Source organism: Macrobrachium nipponense, chromosome 2 (assembly GCF_015104395.2).
Source record: "Macrobrachium nipponense isolate FS-2020 chromosome 2, ASM1510439v2, whole genome shotgun sequence".
Classification (NCBI taxonomy): Eukaryota; Metazoa; Arthropoda; class Malacostraca; order Decapoda; family Palaemonidae; genus Macrobrachium; species Macrobrachium nipponense.
The window spans coordinates 35,763,534-35,782,615 of NC_087201.1; the positions used below are offsets into that span (position 1 = coordinate 35,763,534).

A 19,082-nucleotide genomic window follows, 5' to 3' on the forward strand; every position below is an offset into this window, starting at 1 on the left:
AATAATAATAATAATAATAATAATAATAATAATAATAATATCCTTTATTTCAGCTCAGGGCCATATACATGGAATATACAAAATACAGACAGTAATATACACAATCTAGATACGAGACACCATGATAAAAAAAATGAATAATCGGCACTTATCCACAAAATAGCTGAGGTAGCATAAAAGATAGTAATCATAATACTGGTAATAACAGTAATGATATTGGTGAGTATTGTTGAGAAAAAAAATGCATTTAGAGTTATAACAGTTGGTGCACAGATTATATAACTTAAATTTCAACTAGAGACCTTAGGTGGCTACAGTAGTCAGGTCCAGAGGGCTAAATATGAAAATTTAATGTAGGAAAAGTTAGTATTCACAGTAATAATGAAAAAGTAAAATATCAGCAATAAATATAATAATAATGATGGAATCTGCTGATGCCATCTTGGCAATACAGAGATTAAGTCCTTTAAGGGACAAAAGCCTAATTTTCCCATCTTTCCCACAATTTAGATCTTCTTCTTGCTTCACTCCTTAGGATGCTTCTTATGAGTGAGTTGCTGGTGTTTCTCAATCGGGTTATCACACTGGACATTGTTTGCCTTGCAATGATTCTTAAATTGTCCAGGTGGTTTTCTATGAACATCTGTGTGGCAGAGTGGTAGCGAGGAGTGTTTGTGAGGCATCTCAAAATGTCATTGTACACAACAGCGATACGTCTCATGGTCTCTCGGGTATACTAGTTCATCCAGAGAGAACACCCATAGATACTGTAGCCGTACAAGCGGAAGAGCAGCAGTTTCACGTCTCGGTGACAAAAGGCAAACCTTCTTGCAATCATGTTGCCAGTTGCACATAGTTTACGACGCCTCTGTTCAATGTCTCCCTTATCTTTTAGGTCGTCGGTGATAATGTGAACCAAATACAGCCAGCCGATGATTTCCAAGGAAAATTTGTGGTTCTGCAATATGCTTAAGTGATCTGGGGAGCAGCCACATGCACTGGATCTTGCTTTTGTTGTACAGTACATCAAATTCCTCTGCATATTGGCGGCAAGTATCGATGAGTCGTTGGAGACCTTGCACTGATGGGGACATCAGAACCATTTTGTCGTCGTAACAGAGGTTGTTTATAGTTGTTTCATTAACAGTGCATCCGATTGGGAGTGAGTTCAATTTGACATTCAAGGCATCTGTATACGCATTAAACTAGTATGGAGAGAGAATACCTCCTTGTCAAAGCCTGTTTAGGGAGCCGAAGGTGTACGATAATATGTTACCCCATTTGACACAGAATTGCTGTGTGGAGAACCAGCAATATTAAATGCCAAGTGTGCCACTTTTATGCAGCTTTAGGTAGTTTACTCCGTCAAATGCTTTCCTAACATCTACAAAACAAGGGAAAACACTGGTAAATTATGCATGCATTGAATAGGGCAGCTAGCAAAAAGTAAATTGTCGTATGGCAGAACTTGAAAGCTTCTGCAGGAGGAAGACCATCACAGCCGGGTGATTTATTACTAGGTAGGCTGTTTATGGCATAGCTGATGTTACCTGGCGTAATACGGTCTACAAAATTAAATTGAATGTTGTCAGTAAGGAGGTTATTTGCATCTCTTCGGGAATCTTGATCATTTATGCAATTCAGGATATTGTTGAAGTGATCATCCCACATACTTGCGATAGCCTCGTCTCTGACTGCTTCCCCTACACTCTGAGATAGCTATTCTGTTTTGGGATTTAGGGACTGGATATCTTTCCAAAGACGAGGATAATCACCAGATTCTAAGTTTCTAGACACTGCATCAGCTCTTAGTTGTTTTTCATTTAATCTGAAGTGCTTAAGAGCAAGTTTGAACTGCACTCTCACCTGTCTCATTAGTAATGCAGTGTGTCCTTCCCTCGGGCTAACATTTTGCCTCCACAGTAAAAACATTTCTCGTGAGTATGTATACAAATCTTTAACCAAGCCATTCCATCCAGGTATATTACAAGAATTACCTTGATGAAATCTATAGGCAGCCCTGCCCGAAGCAAGCATAGCAGAGATTATGCTCAAATAGAATTCAATCAGATCCCTCCTGTGTTGGTCATTTCTACAATTTGCGTTAGTACAAAGTAAGACGTCTGCTGGTTGAACTATTGACCGCAACCTGGTTTCTGTGGTCGTCCTAAAGAATCTTGTTTTCTGTTGGTTTTTAAAATCCCAGTTTACTGCTGGTGGGCAGTCAGTTAGGGGGTTCATGGTAGGGAGTGATGGGGTACTGAATGACACATGTAATGAGATGTGATCATAGCAAATATTGCAGGCCATAACAGAATCATGAAGTTGTGGAGATGTGATGCAATGGTCCAGCCAGGAGGTTGTAATTGCGTCCGCTCTATTATGTACATAAGAATAGGAGGGAGGGAGGAGCATTACATCACTAATTTGGAGAGCATGATTTTGACAGAAGCGAGTAAGTTCATTATAAAATTGTATTGTGGAGTGAGAATTAACCCTTAAACGCCTATTGGAGGTATTTTACGTCGGGATAAATTGTCTGTCGGGTGCCGATTGGACGTATTTTACGTCAAAATAGAAAAGTTTTTTAAAAATTCGCGGAAAAATACTTAAAAGGCCTACCAGCTGAAAACTTTTGAATAACGCACCTTGGGGGATGCTGGGAGTTCACGGATCGAGGTGTTGTTTTGTTTACAATCGTTACGCAGGCGTGCAAGCGCGAATTTCTTTCTTATCGCACTAAAAAGTATCAGTGACACATCTCAGAAATTATTTCGTCACTTTGACATCATTTTTGCACAATTTTAAATTAGCCGTTACATGGAGTATTATACAGTAGTACCTCGAGATACGAAATTAATCCGTTCCGAGGCGCCTTTCGTATCATGAGTTTTTCGTATCTTGGACCACATTTTACATGTAAAACGGCTAATCCGTTCCAAGCCCTCCAAAAACACCCCAGTAAATTTCATAATAAAGCTAAATTGACCTATAAACAATGAAATACTACAACAATTTGGACCATTCAATACCTAAATTAAGAATAAAAATGCAAAACCTGTAAATAAAGTGTATATTAGTGTACAAGAAATATTATTACTGTAACGTAAAATGTGGAAGCTTACCTTTCAGTGAGGCTATCTCCGAAAGTGGCGGCAGAGGAGGAGGACAAACGGCAGATACGTACACTTAACTTTACGAAACACATAAAAAAATTTCAGAAAAACAAACTAAACTTTACAAAACACATTAACAAAATTGTAACACTTAATTTTACAAAAAACTTAAAATAAAATTTATTTTGTCTTTTTTTGATTTTTACATTTCTTTTTACCTTTTTTACTTTACGTAATTTCAATTTCTTCACCATAGAATGGATGCCAGTCCGTTTACAGAATTTTTCGAACCACCCATGAGAAGCCTTGAACTCTGGGGTTGCCGTTTATGTCCCCTCTCCGCCGTCGTCTTCGGCTTGGGCAATCAAATTGCCGAAAATAGCGCTGGCCTCCTGGCAGATTGCTGTCTCGGTTATTGTATCGCCATCGATTTCTTTGTCCACGATCCATACAAGAAGCAGCCTTTCCATTTCATTATGCACATGGCTCCTCTTGTTGGACAAAATAGTCACGCCCTTGGAAGGTGTAGCTGCTTTGATTGCTTCCTTCTGCTTAAGGATGGTGCCTATCGTAGACGGATTTCTGCCGTATTCCTTAGCGATCACACTCAACCGCAAGCCAGCTTCATACTTTTTTATTATCTCCATCTTTGTCTCCATAGAAAGCATTCTCTTCTTTCTGTGTGAACTTCAGCAACTATCTTGGGACCCATGACTATATGTACTGTACGTAATTAAGTTACGTATGTAGTACGTATACTAATTAGGTTCTCACAACACGATAAAGTAGCACAACGAAATCACTAACAAATTTACGTTACTAAACGAAATCGTTGGACCGAAAGAATGCCGCATGCGTACGATAAAGATTCTGGTACGAGGTGGCCGGGGTAGGGACCCCACCACGTACGTACGTACGTATAAGATGCATGATGGGAGGGATGCTGTCCTATAGGAGAGAAGGATCTCATGGCTTGGCTAGCATCAGGAACCAATGGGAGAGCAGGAGGATGGTGGCGAGTCTACTAGAACTAAGATGGCGGCGCGAGTTTCAAAATTGTTATCGGGCGAATCTCGGACTTTCAAAAACCTTTCATATCTTGAAAACTTTTCGTATGTAGAGCAGTAAAATTTTTCGTGTCAGCTTTTGTATCTCAAGTTTTTCGTATGTTCAGCCTTTCGTATCTCGAGGTACCACTTATATGAAAATGTGTGCAATTTCATGTAGAATACAACAAAAAAATACTCATGATTGTAGCTTTTAACAGTTTTTAAATATTTTCATATAAATAACAATAAGTGCCAAAATTTCAACCTTCGGTCAACTTTGACTCTACCGAAATGGTCGAAAAATGTAATTGTAAGCTAAAACTTTTATATTTTAGTAATATTCAATCATTTACCTTCATTTTGTTACAAATTGTATGTCTCTAGCACAATATTTCGATTTATGGTGAATTTATGAAAAAAACTTTTTCCTTACGTCCGCGCTGTAACTTTTCCGAAAAAATCATAAGTGCAATTGTCGTATTGTTTGCACCATTTTAAATTAGCCGTTACATAAAGTTTAATATATGGAAATGTGCGCAACTTCATGCACAATACAACTAAAAACAACCTATGGTTGTAGCTTTTATCAATTTTGAAATATTTTCATATAAATAACAATAAGTGCCAAAATTTCAACCTTTGGTTAACTTTGACTCTACCGAAATGGTCGAAAAACGCAATTGTAAGCTAAAACTCTCATATTCTAGTAATATCCAATCATTTACCTTTATTTTGCAACAAATTGGAAGTCTCTAGCATAATATTTCGATTTATGGTGAATTTATGAAAAAAAAAAAAAAAATTTCCTTACGTCCGCGAGGTAACTCTTCTGAAAAAATCATACTTGCAATTGTCGTAATGTTTGCACCATTTTAAATTAGCTGTTACATAAAGTTTTATATATGAAAATGTGCGCAATTTCATGTAGAATACAACAAAAAATAATTGAAGGTTGTAGCTTTTCCCATTTTCGAAATATTTGCATATAAATCACGATAAATAGAAAAAAAACCACGTTTGGTCAACTTTGACTACCGAAATGGTCGAAAAATGCAATTGTAAGCTAAAACTCTTACAGTCTAGTAATATTCAGTCATTTATCTTAATTTTGAAACAAATTTGAAGTCTCTAGCACAATATTTAGATTTATGGTGAATTTAAAAAAAAAACTTTCCTTCCTCCGCGCGCTGATTCTCCGCCGCAAATCTCCAAAATGCGTACATCGCATTCTCGGAATATTTGCTCCTTTTCATAGTTATATTTATGAAAATGTGCGCAATTTCATGTAGAATACAAAAAAAAATAATTGAAGGTTGTAGCTTTTCTCATTTTTGAAATATTTGTATATACATTTTTTTTTTTTTTTTTTAAATTTGACATTCGGTCAACTTTAACTCTTCCAAAATGGTCAAAAACTGCAATTGTATGCTAAAACTCTTACAGTATAGTAATATTAAATCATTTATCTTCATTTTGAAACAAATTGGAAGTCTCTAGAACAATATTTAGATTTATGGTGAATTTTTGAAAAAAACTTTTACGCCCGCGCATTACGAATTCATGCATCATTTTGTGATAATATTTTCTCTGTTTTGCTTTGATCGTTTTACAATTTGTTATATACCAAAATGATCGCAATTTAGTGTACAATACAAAAAAAATTAATTTGTTACCTTTAACCGTTTTGCTCACAGCGCGATTTGAATACAATTATATATGAAATTTTGTTTTCGCCCTATCATATATCGCATTATTTATATGTGATAATGATATTTTTTTCATTTCTGATAGTTGCATACTAAACTTCAGGCAATGACAAAAAAAGGAGCCAAAAATGAACTCTTAATCTTGAAAACTAAGCGCTGTGATTTTTTGAAAAAAATATTTTTTACGCTTCGGTGCTCACTCCGAGACCCCCTCGGCATACGGGAGATGATTTTTATTATACCCTTCAGGCGTTCAAGGGTTAAAGTCCCCTATTATACAAATATGATCAGCAGGGGAATTGTGAATAATAAATACTGTGTAACTCCCCTAGGATCATGCAGTAATGATCAAAATTACTGTTACTTCCCAGGGCATATAAACATTAAATAAAGAGGAAAAACCAGAATGAACCAGTCTGAAAAAAAAATAGCTTTTGGATAAGATGGGCAGCAAATTTCTTGCCAGATGACGGTTATTGAGAGAACTGAGCATCTATGAAGGGAAGCAGGAAAGGCTCTGCCTCAATATGTAAAGATCAAAAGGTTTGTACCATGTATGAACAACTTGAAAATTTACTATATTTCAATGGTTCAATGTATATTGAAATTTTATTCAATCAGTTTTTTCTTTCTTTTTTTTTTTTGGGGTGGGGGTGGGGGTGGAGTTGTTTATCTAGTAGTAATTTTCCTATCCATGCATTTTATCTTCCAAGCAAGGAAGTTAACCCTTAAACGCCGACTGGACGTATTTTACGTCGACATTTTTTGTCTCTCGGGTGCCGACTGGACGTATTTTACGTCGACATACAAAAGTTTTTTTAAAAATTCGCGGAAAAATACTTTTAGGCCTACCAGCCGAAAACTCTTGAATCACGCGCCTTGGGGGATGCTGGGAGTTCACGGATCAAGGTGTTGTTTTGTTTACAATCGTTACGCAGGCGCGCAAGCGCAAATTTCTTTCTTGCCGCACTAAAAAGTATCTGTGACACATCTCAGAAATTATTTCGTCACTTTGACATAATTTTTTTACCATTTTAAATTAGCCGTTACATGGAGTATTATATATGAAAATGTGCGCATTTTTATGTAGAATACAATAAAAAAAATACTCATGATTGTAGCTTTTATCAGTTTTGAGATATTTTCATATAAATAACGATAAGTGCCAAAATTTCAACCTTTGGTCAACTTTGACTCTACCGAAATGGTCGAAAAACGCAATTGTAAGCTAAAACTCTTATATTTTAGTAATATTCAACCATTTAACTTAATTTTGCAACTAATTGGAAGTCTCTAGCACAATATTTCGATTTATGGTGAATTTATGAAAAAACTTTTTCCTTACGTCCGCGTGGTAACTCTTCCGAAAATAATCATACATGCGATTGTGGTAATGTTTGCACCATTTTAAATTAGCCATTTCATAAAGTTTTATATATGAAAATGTGTGCAATTTCATGCAAAATACAACTAAAAACAACCCATGGTTGTAGCTTTTATCAGTTTTGAAATATTTTCATATAAAAAATGATAAGTGACAAATTTTCAACCTTCGGTCAATTTTGACTCTACCGAAATGGTCGAAAAACGCAATTGTAAGCTAAAACGCTTATATTCTAGTAATATTCAAGCATTTACCTTCATTTTGCAACAAATTGGAAGTCTCTAGCACAATATTTCGATTTATGGTGAATTTATGAAAAAAATAACATTTTCTTTACGTCCGCGCGGTAACTCTTCCGAAAAAATCATACGTGCGATTGTGGTAATGTTTGCACCATTTTAAATTAGCCGTTACATAACGTTTTATATATGAAAATGTGCGCAATTTCATGTATAATACAACAAAAATAGTTGAAGGTTGTAGCTTTTCTCATTTTCGAAATATTTGCATATAAATCACGATAAATAGAAAAAAAACCACGTTCGGTCAAATTTGACTCTACCGAAATGGTCGAAAAACGCAATTGTAAGATAAAACTCTTACAGTCTAGTACTATTCAGTCATTTATCTTCATCATGAAACAAATTCGAAGTCTCTAGCACAATATTTAAATTTATAGTGAATTTTTAAAAAAAACTTTCCTTCCCTTCGCGCGCGGATTCTCCGCCACAAATCTCCGAAATGCGTAAGTCCCATTCTCGGAATATTTGCTCCGTTTCATATTAGGCATTTCATAGAGTTTTATATATGAAAATGTGCGCAATTTCATGTAGAATAAAACGAAAAATATTTGAAAGTTGTAGCTTTTCTTATTTCCGAAATAATTGCATATAAAAAAATATACAGGTATTCTCCTACTTACGATGGGGTTAGGTTCCGAAAAACCCATCGTAAGTTGAGAAAATCGTATCTCGGATATAGCCTAGCCTACACTAAGTTAATCAGTACCATATAGGCTAGGCTATATACACATATATGGAAGATTAGCCTACACTACACAGTATACCTATACATATAAGGTATAGTAATTATTAATATCAGCTAGTTCGGGTGTTTCAATGCAGATTGACTTATGATAATTAAGTATAAAAAGAAACTTAATAATAAGAACAAGGATCAGACTGTAGCGTAAAGGGTACTCACCAAGATTCGGTCCGTTGTCGGCATACGTGATCGGTGTCAGGCTGTTCATGGCTACTATAACTAAAGATCGGAAGAGGAGGATGATGATAAAGCAGCAGGATCATCAATTCGCTCTTCCTCAGATAAAATTTCTTCTTCTGTAAGTTCAGGTGTCTCGAGGAAACAACTGTTCCGAGACGTACAGGATCGAGTCTCAAGTGAGGGGGTAGGGCTGGGGGAAGCGGAATGCACTGGAGTCGTTCTCTTGAAGAAAAAAATCCATTGTAGGTTGCACAGTGCGTTTTTTTCGTTCTTCATAAATTAATCGGTAACATGCAACACTGTCTTGATGAGCCCTCTGAACTTTGGCAAACCGTTCCTCGTCCCCATCCATTTCACTTAAAAGTTTCAGTCCTTGATCAAATAAAGCAAACGCCTCTGCCCAGTTTTTTAGTCGTAAACGTTCGCTCCGGCTCTTTTATTTCTTCTTCCTCTTCTGCTTTTTTTTTCTCTTCTGCAAGTGCAATTAAATCCTCTGCCGTTAGCTCTACATCTTGCACATCTATAAGTTCTTGGATATCTTCCTCGTCAATTTCTAAATCTAAACTTTTCCCAAGTATCAAGATCTTTTTATTGATTTCCACTTCTTCTTCATTCTGATCGAAACCTTTAAACGAGTTCACATACACTTTCAGCAGATTTTTCCAGACCCCATTCATACACTCTTTCTTTACCTCCTTCCACGCCCTTCCAATGTTCATAATGGAGTTAAGAACACTAAATTCTTTCCAGAAAGTTCTGAGATCTTTCTCCTCGTTATCCGTAGCCTGAACAGCCTGCGCAAACGTGTTCCGAAGATAATACGCCTTGAACGTAGCCACAGCACCCTGATCCATGGGTTGTATGAGAGAAGTTGTGTTTGGTGGCAGAAACACAACTTTTACATTCTCGTTAATACTATCTCCGATGTGCTGAGGGTGGCCAGGAGCATTGTCGAGAATCAGAAGAATTTTGAAGGGGATGTTATTTTTTCTACAATAATCTTTCACTTCCGGAATGAAGCAATGAACGAAGTCATCCAAGCTTTTTTATTATGACGGTAATGCACAGGAAGTGTCTGCTTGTCGATGTTTTTTAAAGCCCTTGGATTTTCTGAGTGATAAATCATAAAGGGCTTAAGTTTATACCCAGCCACATTTCCCCCAAGCAGAAGAGTCAATCGATCCTTGTATGCCTTAAACCCGGGCATCACCGTTGCTTCTTTGTGGATGTAGGACCGTTGTGGCATACGTTTCCAATAAAGTCCGGTTTCGTCAACATTAAAGATTTGCTCTGGCAAGTAGCCTTCATTAACGACGATCTCGTTTAAAACATCCTTAAATTTAGCGGCCCCGTCGGCATCAGCGCTTGCTGCTTCACCGCTAATTTTCACACTGTGAAAATTATGGCGGTTCTTGAAACGACGAAACCATCCAGCACTTGCTGCAAAACTTTTGTTGTGGTTATCATCATAATTCTTCTTCAGCTCTTCAAAAAGCATGCGCGCCTTTGTCTGAATGGTTAAGAGGGTGAGCGGCATACGCTTTTGTATTGATCCTCCATCCACGTGACCAGTACTGCTCCATTTCTTCCAAAGGCCCTATCCTCTTCATTGATATAACCGTTGAATGAACTGAAGCAGATGCCTTTACAGCATCCATTACGCGTTTCTTGTCCTTGAGGATGGTGGATACCGTCGATTGCGATAAACGTTCGTCACGTGCGATAACCATGACTGCCTTTCCCGCTTCACGCTGGTTTATTATTTTCAGTTTCTGCTCCAAAGTGATGGATTGCCTCTTCTTTTTTGCACTACCAGCAGGACACCTATTTGGTTGTTTGGCAGACATAGTTTTTTTGTTTTAATTTTCGGTACTTAAAAAAACTCTCAAATCACAAACGAACACCGACCTAATGTTTCTTGGTTCAAAACGAGCGCAAGTGAGGTCGAACTCATTGCCGCTGTACCTACGCCAGCCTCTCGCTCTCGGGCCAACATATCGTACAGCGTAGTACGCTGCTGCCAGCGCTCGCTGTGCGCGAAATTTAAAAATACGCATTTTCAACTTTTTTTTTTTTTTTTTTAGTATTAATTGCTAACCCCATCGTAACATCGGATTATCGTAAAACGAATTATCGTAACTCGAGCACTACCTGTATATAAAATAAATTCGACATTCGGTCAACTTTAACTCGTCAGATATGGTCAAAAACTGCATTTGTAAGCTAATATTCTTACAGTATAGTAATATTCAATCATTTGTCTTCATTTTGAAAGAAATTGGAAGTCTCTAGGACAATATTTAGATTTATGGTGAATTTCTGAAAAAAATATGTGTTTACGTCCGCGCGTTACGAATTCATGCATTATTCTGTGATAATATTTTCTCTGTGTTGCTTTTATCATTTTACAATTTGTTATATACCAAAATGATTGCAATTTAGTGTACATTACAACGAAAAAAAAAAGTAACTTGTTATCTTTAACCGTTTTGCGCGTAGCGCGATTTGAATACAATTATATATGAAATTTCGTTTTTGCGCTATCATATATCGCATTATTTATATATGATAATGATAATTTTTTTCATTTCTGATGGTTGCATACTAGACTTCAGGCAATGACAAAAAAAGGAGCCAAAAATGAACTCTTAATCTTCAAAACTAAGCGTGCTATGAATTTTTGAAAAAAATATTTTTTCCGCTTCTGCGCTCTCTCTGAAACGTCTCCGGCACACGGGAGACATTTTTTTTTTTTTACCGCTTCGGCGTTTAAGGGTTAAGTAAATATTTACTCAGTCATTATTAAACAATTAAACCTTTTACTTCATTCATGCAAAACCCCTTTCAGAAGTTAAAACGTATAAGTGAACCACTTTAAATATGGCTTAAATCATCTTTAGCCCACTCATATGTTGAGAGGAGTTGACTGTAAGAATATCTTCAGGCTGGCACGATATGCAAACATCCATGAACTCTTTTAAAACACAAACATTGTTTAGCATGATATAAAAACATCCTAGATTTTGAAAACTTGACATTTCTTGACTAAAAATTGAAAGATCTTTACCTGACCCCTTCTGAAAAGTGCTTTAACGTTAGAAGAATCCAATTCTAGAGCTTTTGTTGCATGTTCCCTCGCATGTGAGTTGTCCTTCAATTTGAGATATGTCATTGCTAGATTTAAATGTCCAGCCAATAGAACTGAATGACTTTCTGCTTTTTTTTCATCATCTAAACCTGCAAACAGAAAAAGAGCAAAAATATAATTATAATTGAAAATTATTGTAAATAATAATAACTACTATTCAATAAAAACCTTTTACTTACATTATTCTATACTCCTAGATAAAGCATGGTGTTCATCAAGAATTGAATGAACAAGGTATGAAAATCATCCTGAATCCCCCTTTCAGTTGAGTATGATTGATTATGGGGAGTCCTCTTATTCACTATGCATGATACTGACCCAGCAAGTTCAAATAAATAACAGGAACCAACTGCAAGGATGAAAGGAGAGCAATTAAACAATTAAAAGCTCCTTTTTTTAATAGAATCTGCATACATAATGCAAGTCTTTAGTGTTAATTATGACATGTCACCATCTATGTGGGATACAGTAGTATTGTTTATTTTTAGGAAAATGTGACCAGAAACAAATACATGAGTCTACAAAATAATTCCTGTTTCACACTTAAGGGGGCCGGCCGGCTAATGCCCTTTTTTAAGGACAGGACTTTGATATTCATACCACTTAATAAGGTGACTTGGGACATCTCCAAACCGCATATGATTTTCGCCTCTGACCTTCGGTTTTGTGACGCCAGGGCGATTTATCCCGAAAATAACCATTTTTCAAATTCTATCTCCTCCCTTGATATTTAATATTAAGACCTGGGATTACTACCATATATAGACCTGATGTCGACCTCCAATCGAATGGAGAGTTTTTTTTCTAAAAGCCATTTTTTTGCCAGATATGAATTTTTCAATATGGTCAAAAAATAAACCCTATAAATCAGGAGAAAAAAATTTATAAAAAAAATACGAAACAAAAATTGGAAAAAAGGGCTCTATTTGATTGTTCTATAATGTCTTTCTGAGTTATATACCAAATTCCAATGTTATAGCTTTTAAACTAAGTGAGAAGATAGATTTTGAAGGTCAATAAGTATAGTTTTGAGATACGGGCGTTCAAAGTTTTCCTTCGTATTTCTATAAAGACAATATTAATAAATAATGATTATTATGAATGTATATTTGTTTTTTGTGTATTAATAACCCAAAACTATTTTATTTATCATAATTTAATCATAAATGATGATCCCTTTGCTCATATATCGCAGCCTGGGACACTGCTTGAGGCAAGATGGGGCACTCTTTCCTACGCAATTCTCTCTCTCCCCTTCACTAACTCTGCTTATTACAGCGAATTTTCTTCTTCTGTGTGTTAGCGAGATGTTTTTCCTTGTATTTTCCTCTTTGGCATGATGAAATTCTTGCCCGAAACAAAGATAAACAAACGTAATCGCAAGAGAATGTCAAGAGGTGAAACTCGAAGGCGTACACTTTTTTTACAAAGACAATTTAATAAATCATGATTATTATGAATTTCATATTCCATTTTGGGTATTAAAAAACCAAAACTTTGTTATTTATCATAAATGAAGATCTCTTTGCTCAAAGATCGTAGCCTTAGGCACAGTGTGACGTGTGCTGTCAAGCAAGACGGGGGCGTTACTAAGCAACCCTCCCCTCTCTCTTCACTAACTACGCATATATTATGATATTCTGTAATAATACTTGAGCGATTTTTCTTCGTCTGTATGTTAGCGAGATGTTTCCCTTGTCTTTTCCTCATTGGCATGATGAAATTCTTCCCGAAACATACATAAACATACGTGAAAGCAGGCGAATGTCAGACGTGAAATGGAACGTGTAGACTATTTGACGTCTGCGATCGCACTAAGTCAGGACTGGACTTGGTAGCTTGAGCCAGAAGTCTCCTTCTCGACTCGGGGAATGTCTACAGATGCCATTTCTCCCAATTTCTTTGACAATAATTATCAAAATTTACGATAATAGAAGAAATATTGCATTTTCTTGTACGGATCAATGTTTTAGGCTTATTGAGTTACGTTAACTAATTACCCTGTAACTACGAAAGTAAGAGGAATTTTGACGAAATATTTCGTATACGTATTCTCAATTGCCATATGAAGCTCCATGAATTTTTTCATGACTTTGCATTTTTCGCCCTATACCTCCATATATAGAGGTTCCGGCCGGCCCCCTTAATGGAATAATGTAATCCAGTGAGCAAGGCATTAGTGAATGTTGAAATGAACATAAACAATGCTTTCCTTGCCTAACCTTGTATGTAAGGCTTCTTTTCTTGTTTCTAGTGTAACTGGCCCACAACAACCCACTAGTATGTACCTTTCTTTCATTCACTGTAATCCAGTGTGCCAGGCATTAGTGAATGTTGCAACGAACATAACCAATGCTTTCCTGTCTAACCTTGTACACATGACTTCTTTTCTTGTTTCTAGTGAAACTGGCCTACAATAACCCACTTGTATGTACCTTTCTTTCATTCACTTGAACATTTAGCTTTATCTTCTTCATAAAGAGAACATTTAGTTTTTATCTGTTTCATAAAGAGACTATGTACAATTATCATAATGTAACCATGTCTAGTGTAAATTACTGCATAGAGACCCTGTTGAGCTAATCTTGTCAATTGTGCTTTTGCTACACTATCCTTTTAAGTGGTTTTGCTGTGCTACATTTTCAGTTTAGCATGACTGAATCTGTAATCAAGCTACTGCAAAGTATTTCTTTATTAATGAATAATATGCTCATTTGCATGGGAAATTGGGTGGGATCTACTTCAACATTAGGTAAGCGTCCAAACAATAACTTTTATTACAAAAATGTATATGATTTAGGATGCATCTTACGTACTGTTAAAGATAGCTGATTCCCCAATTGAAAAGAGGATGATAGTTAGTATAGCTAGACAAAATATAGCCAATCAAGCTAAATGTTGCTTGCAAGAAACCAAAAACATTTGCACCTGATCTGGAATCCTTCCTGGATGTTACTGGTGCAAGAAGGCAGATTCCATTCAGAGAGCAAGGCTCTCGTATGTGTGCAGCAACAAACAGCCTTACTGAAAAAACTACTATAATTCAGCCAGGATGAAACAGAGAGGTCTGAAGGCACCACTCTACCTAGGTTCAAAAGCCCCAAAACCCACAGTCAACTAAAAATAAATACTACCATAATGATCTTATATATGTGTACCTTCATGGTACCAAAATATAAAAAATATAAATACATACTTATTCCTAAATGATCACTTCTCCATTATATAGTCTTTTACTTCTGTGCCAGTGGTAGTTAGACAAAGAAAGAAAAGAAAAAAAAAAAAACACTCAGTTTTCTAGGAATATGTTTCTGTCCACCTACTTCCCCCACACCCCTAACTCAGGAAATGATAAGTACAAACACCGGTAGCTCCAGTCAAGTCTACTTCTGTCCACTTTGAACATGGGGGAGGTAGGGAGGGCAACTTATATAATGGAGAGGTAAGTATTTAAAAAATATATCAACCTATTTTCATTTTTTAAATGAACCTTACCAGACCTTCCTTGGCTACCAAAGAGTAATCAAGGTCAAGCAACAAATGACAGAATTGCCTAGCTTGCTGAAGGCTTTTTGGACTATAGCAAAGGGGACGGAAATGTATGACACAGTCTGGACCTGACTATAGCAAAGGGGACGGAAATGTATGACACAGTCTAGACCTGACCAGTCTCATAACTTGGCATCTACAGCCCAAGCCAGAAGCTCTCGAACAGGTGAATAAAATACTAGTAGATAATGATTCCACATGCTTGCAAACAGGTCCATGAAAGGGGGACACCCCACAGCTTCCATGACTCATTGCACACCTCTGGATGTAACGCACTCTCTATCACTATTACTTGATCATAGTGACTAAGAACTGAGGAAGAAAGGTGACGTTCTGGCTCTCTGACCATAAGAGGATCTGCCTTGTCAACTGCAAGAGAGAGAGACTTGGACTTAGTCTCCCACTTGGTGCTTCAGGTATGCCAGCGATGTGGTGGTGTCCGAAAAGACCGCCACCATTTGAGTGCATACCAGGTCTTCCAGCTCCTGCAGTCCTTTCCATATTGCTAATAATTACAAGATTGATATGCAGCTACTGCTCCTCTTGAGTCGGTTTCAACTGTAATCTCTCCCAAGCCTTTGTTGATGCATCTGTATACAATGGCAGGTCTGGGTTCTTGAGAACCAGCGATAAACCTTGCCAAAGACAAGGTCTGTCTCTCCACCACTGGAAAGTTTTTTCCAGATCCCTGGAAACTACCACTATATGAGAATTGGGGAACACCTTCTGATCCCAGTGTTGCTCTAAAAAAGACCACAGAGGCCTCATTCTTAGCCTTGTCCCGGGTACAAGTTTTTCCAACGAAGACATGTGCCTTAACAGGGACAACCACTTCTTCACAGGAACAGGCCTGAACCTTCGAAATCCTTCAAGATTAAACCGTAAAGAACCTGAACGTTTCATTGTAAGGAAAACCTCGAAATCCAGTGTTGACCTACATCCTGAGATAAAGTAATCTCCTGTGAAGTAGACAGGGTTGACTTTGAGAAACTTATGACTATCCCAAACAACTGAGCTGGACTCATCAAAACTTCTCTTGCCCTCAGAATACCCTCCAATGTGGGGCCCAGATTCAGCCAATCATCCAAGTATAGGATCAGATTCTCAGGTATTCTTCCTGCACGCCATCCATCAATATCATCCAGTCCATTCCAAATGGAAGCAATAACTGAGCTGATTGACTCCATGGAGAACTTTGCCAGCCTTACAAGGCATTTAACCTGGAAACATCCATAACAGGTATCCATCCCCATCTAGTTTTGGGAACAAGAAAAAGGTGACTGTAGAAGCCAGGGCCTGGCTCTACAACTTCTTCATTGTCTCTTTCTCTAGAAGTTTCAAGATTTCCAACTGAAGGATTTTGCACTTCTCCTGATTGCAGAATCATTTCAAAGACTTAATAGGTCGTTTGGAGGATCCTTGAAATGTCTCCTTAGATCTAAAAGGTCTAGCTGAATTCCATCTGAAATGATAAACTCCCGCTGAAGCAGAGGGCCTAAGGTAAGGAGGAAGAGGAGGAAACTTGGGTATCTGAGCCTTATTGGAAGATCTCGCAGCACTCTACTGTTTCACTTTCCTTTGTAGTTTCTACCTTTAATATATATATATATAATATAATATTTTCTTATAATATATTTATATATACAATATAAATATTTATTATATTATTTGTATTGTATTTATGTGTATTTTATATATATATATATATATATATTTATATATATTATATTTATATAATATATATATATATATATATATATATATATATCTATCTATATTTAAAAAAAAAATTGTTTTTTTTAATATATATATAATTTATATATAATATATATATATATATATATATATATATGCTAGATTTTATAATTATTATATATATATATATGATATATATATTATTTTTTATATATATATATATAAATATCATATATATAATATATAGATATATATCTTATATAAATATATATATATATAATAGATATATATATAGATATATATATAGATATAGATATATATATATATAATATATATATATATATATATATTGTATATATGTATATATATATATATATATATATGTATATATATATTCTATATAATATATTTCTATTTTATATATATATATATTTGTATATATATATATTTATATAATATATATTTACTATATAAATTTATATATATATATTTATATATATTATATATATATGTATAGTATATATATATATATATATATATAATAGTGTTATATATATATATATAATATATAGTTATCTCTATAATATATTTATATAGATATATTATATTTATTTATATATATATATATATATATATATATAGATATGTATATATATATATAAATATAATAATATATATATATATATATATTTTATAAAACATACTTCTGGCTCTAGAGCCAGAAGTTATGTTTTATAATCCAAGGGAACGCTGTTCGACTGCTAATTTTAAATGCCTTCCCCTTCCTTATAATCATGACCTGAAAAAAGTTTCCAATAATCTTAGAAAAGAAAGACATGGGTATAGCGTAGTTTTTCAATACCCTAATACTCTTAAAAAGAAAATTATCAAAAACAGTTGCAGAAAACCAAACATCGATGTTGGAGTCTATGCTATAGGATGTAAAAATTGTGACAAATGCTATATTGGTGAAAGCGGTCGTTCCCTGGACCAGAGGAATCGTGAACATGTTGCAGCTTGCCGTTTGGGCAACGTTTACAGTGCCATTGCCAAGGATACTTGGGATTCCGATCATGCCATCGACTTCAAGGGTGGAAAAGTTATTTATAAGAGTGCGGATAGGACCACTAGGAGAATAGTGGAAGGAGCTCTCATCACTTTGAATGACACCTTTGAGGATACTGGAATAAAGAACAATTTACTTTTGAGTGAAGAAATTTGCAAAAGAGCCAGAATAAAGAACTTCAGAAATGTATACAGCCTCCTTCAATCTGATAATGTAGATAACCATCCTTCGCCCGTTCCAGAGTCAAATCTACAAACTACCTTTTTGGTTAACGACCCTCAAGATGTCATTCAGGAAGAAGACCGGCGCTTTGTCCCGCCCCGAAGATCATAGCGAATTATGGAAAAGAATACGACCCAATGACTTGTTCGCATTTTTTAACCTTGTTAATATTTTTTGTCTGTTTGTTTATGTTTATTTGGAATTCTTCACCAATAACATGTCTCATTTGCTTAGTGATCAAGTCCACAGGAGGATAGACGAAAGCTTTAAGCTTTGTATATATTTCCATAAATATATTATATCTAGATAAACAAGGATATTACTGTGGATTCCTCTATTGATATATAATATATATATATAATATATATATATATATATATATATATATATATATATATATATATTAATATATACATATATATATATATATATATATATATATATATATATATATAGATATATATATATATATATATATGCTTGAAGGAAAAATGATATTGTTATGATACAATAAAGTTTTGTACAGACTTACCTGGCAGATATATACTTAGCTATAGACTCTGTCGTCCCCGACAGAAATTCAAGTTTCACGGCACACGCTACAGGTAGGTCAGGTGATCTACCCTCCCGCCGCTGGGTGGCGGGACTAGGAACCATTCCCGTTTTCTAATCAGAATTTCTCTTTCACCTGTCTCCTGAGGGGAGGCTGGGCAGGCCATGAATTGTATATATCTGCCAGGTAAGTATGTACAAAACTTTATTGTATCATAACAATATCATTTTTGTACATTCAACTTCCCCGGCAGATATATACTTAGCTGATTGGCCCCCTTGGTGGAGGGTAAGAGACAGCTAAATTACTGAAATAAACAGGAAACAACACATGTTGTAAGTTAAAAAACCTTGATTCTTACCTGATTTGG

General features: G+C 35.6%; 1 protein-coding gene across 1 annotated transcript in view; it reads right to left on the reverse strand.

Annotated features, from left to right (window-relative positions):
- The window catches only part of LOC135220530 (peptidyl-prolyl cis-trans isomerase FKBP4-like), a 275,919-nt gene that overhangs the window by 42,859 nt on the left and 213,978 nt on the right, over positions 1–19,082 (reverse strand). Inside the window, exon 8 of the mRNA XM_064257712.1 lies at positions 11,547–11,716. Within this exon, the coding sequence (XP_064113782.1) occupies positions 11,547–11,716 (170 nt within the window). The remainder of the gene's footprint in view (positions 1–11,546; positions 11,717–19,082) is intronic.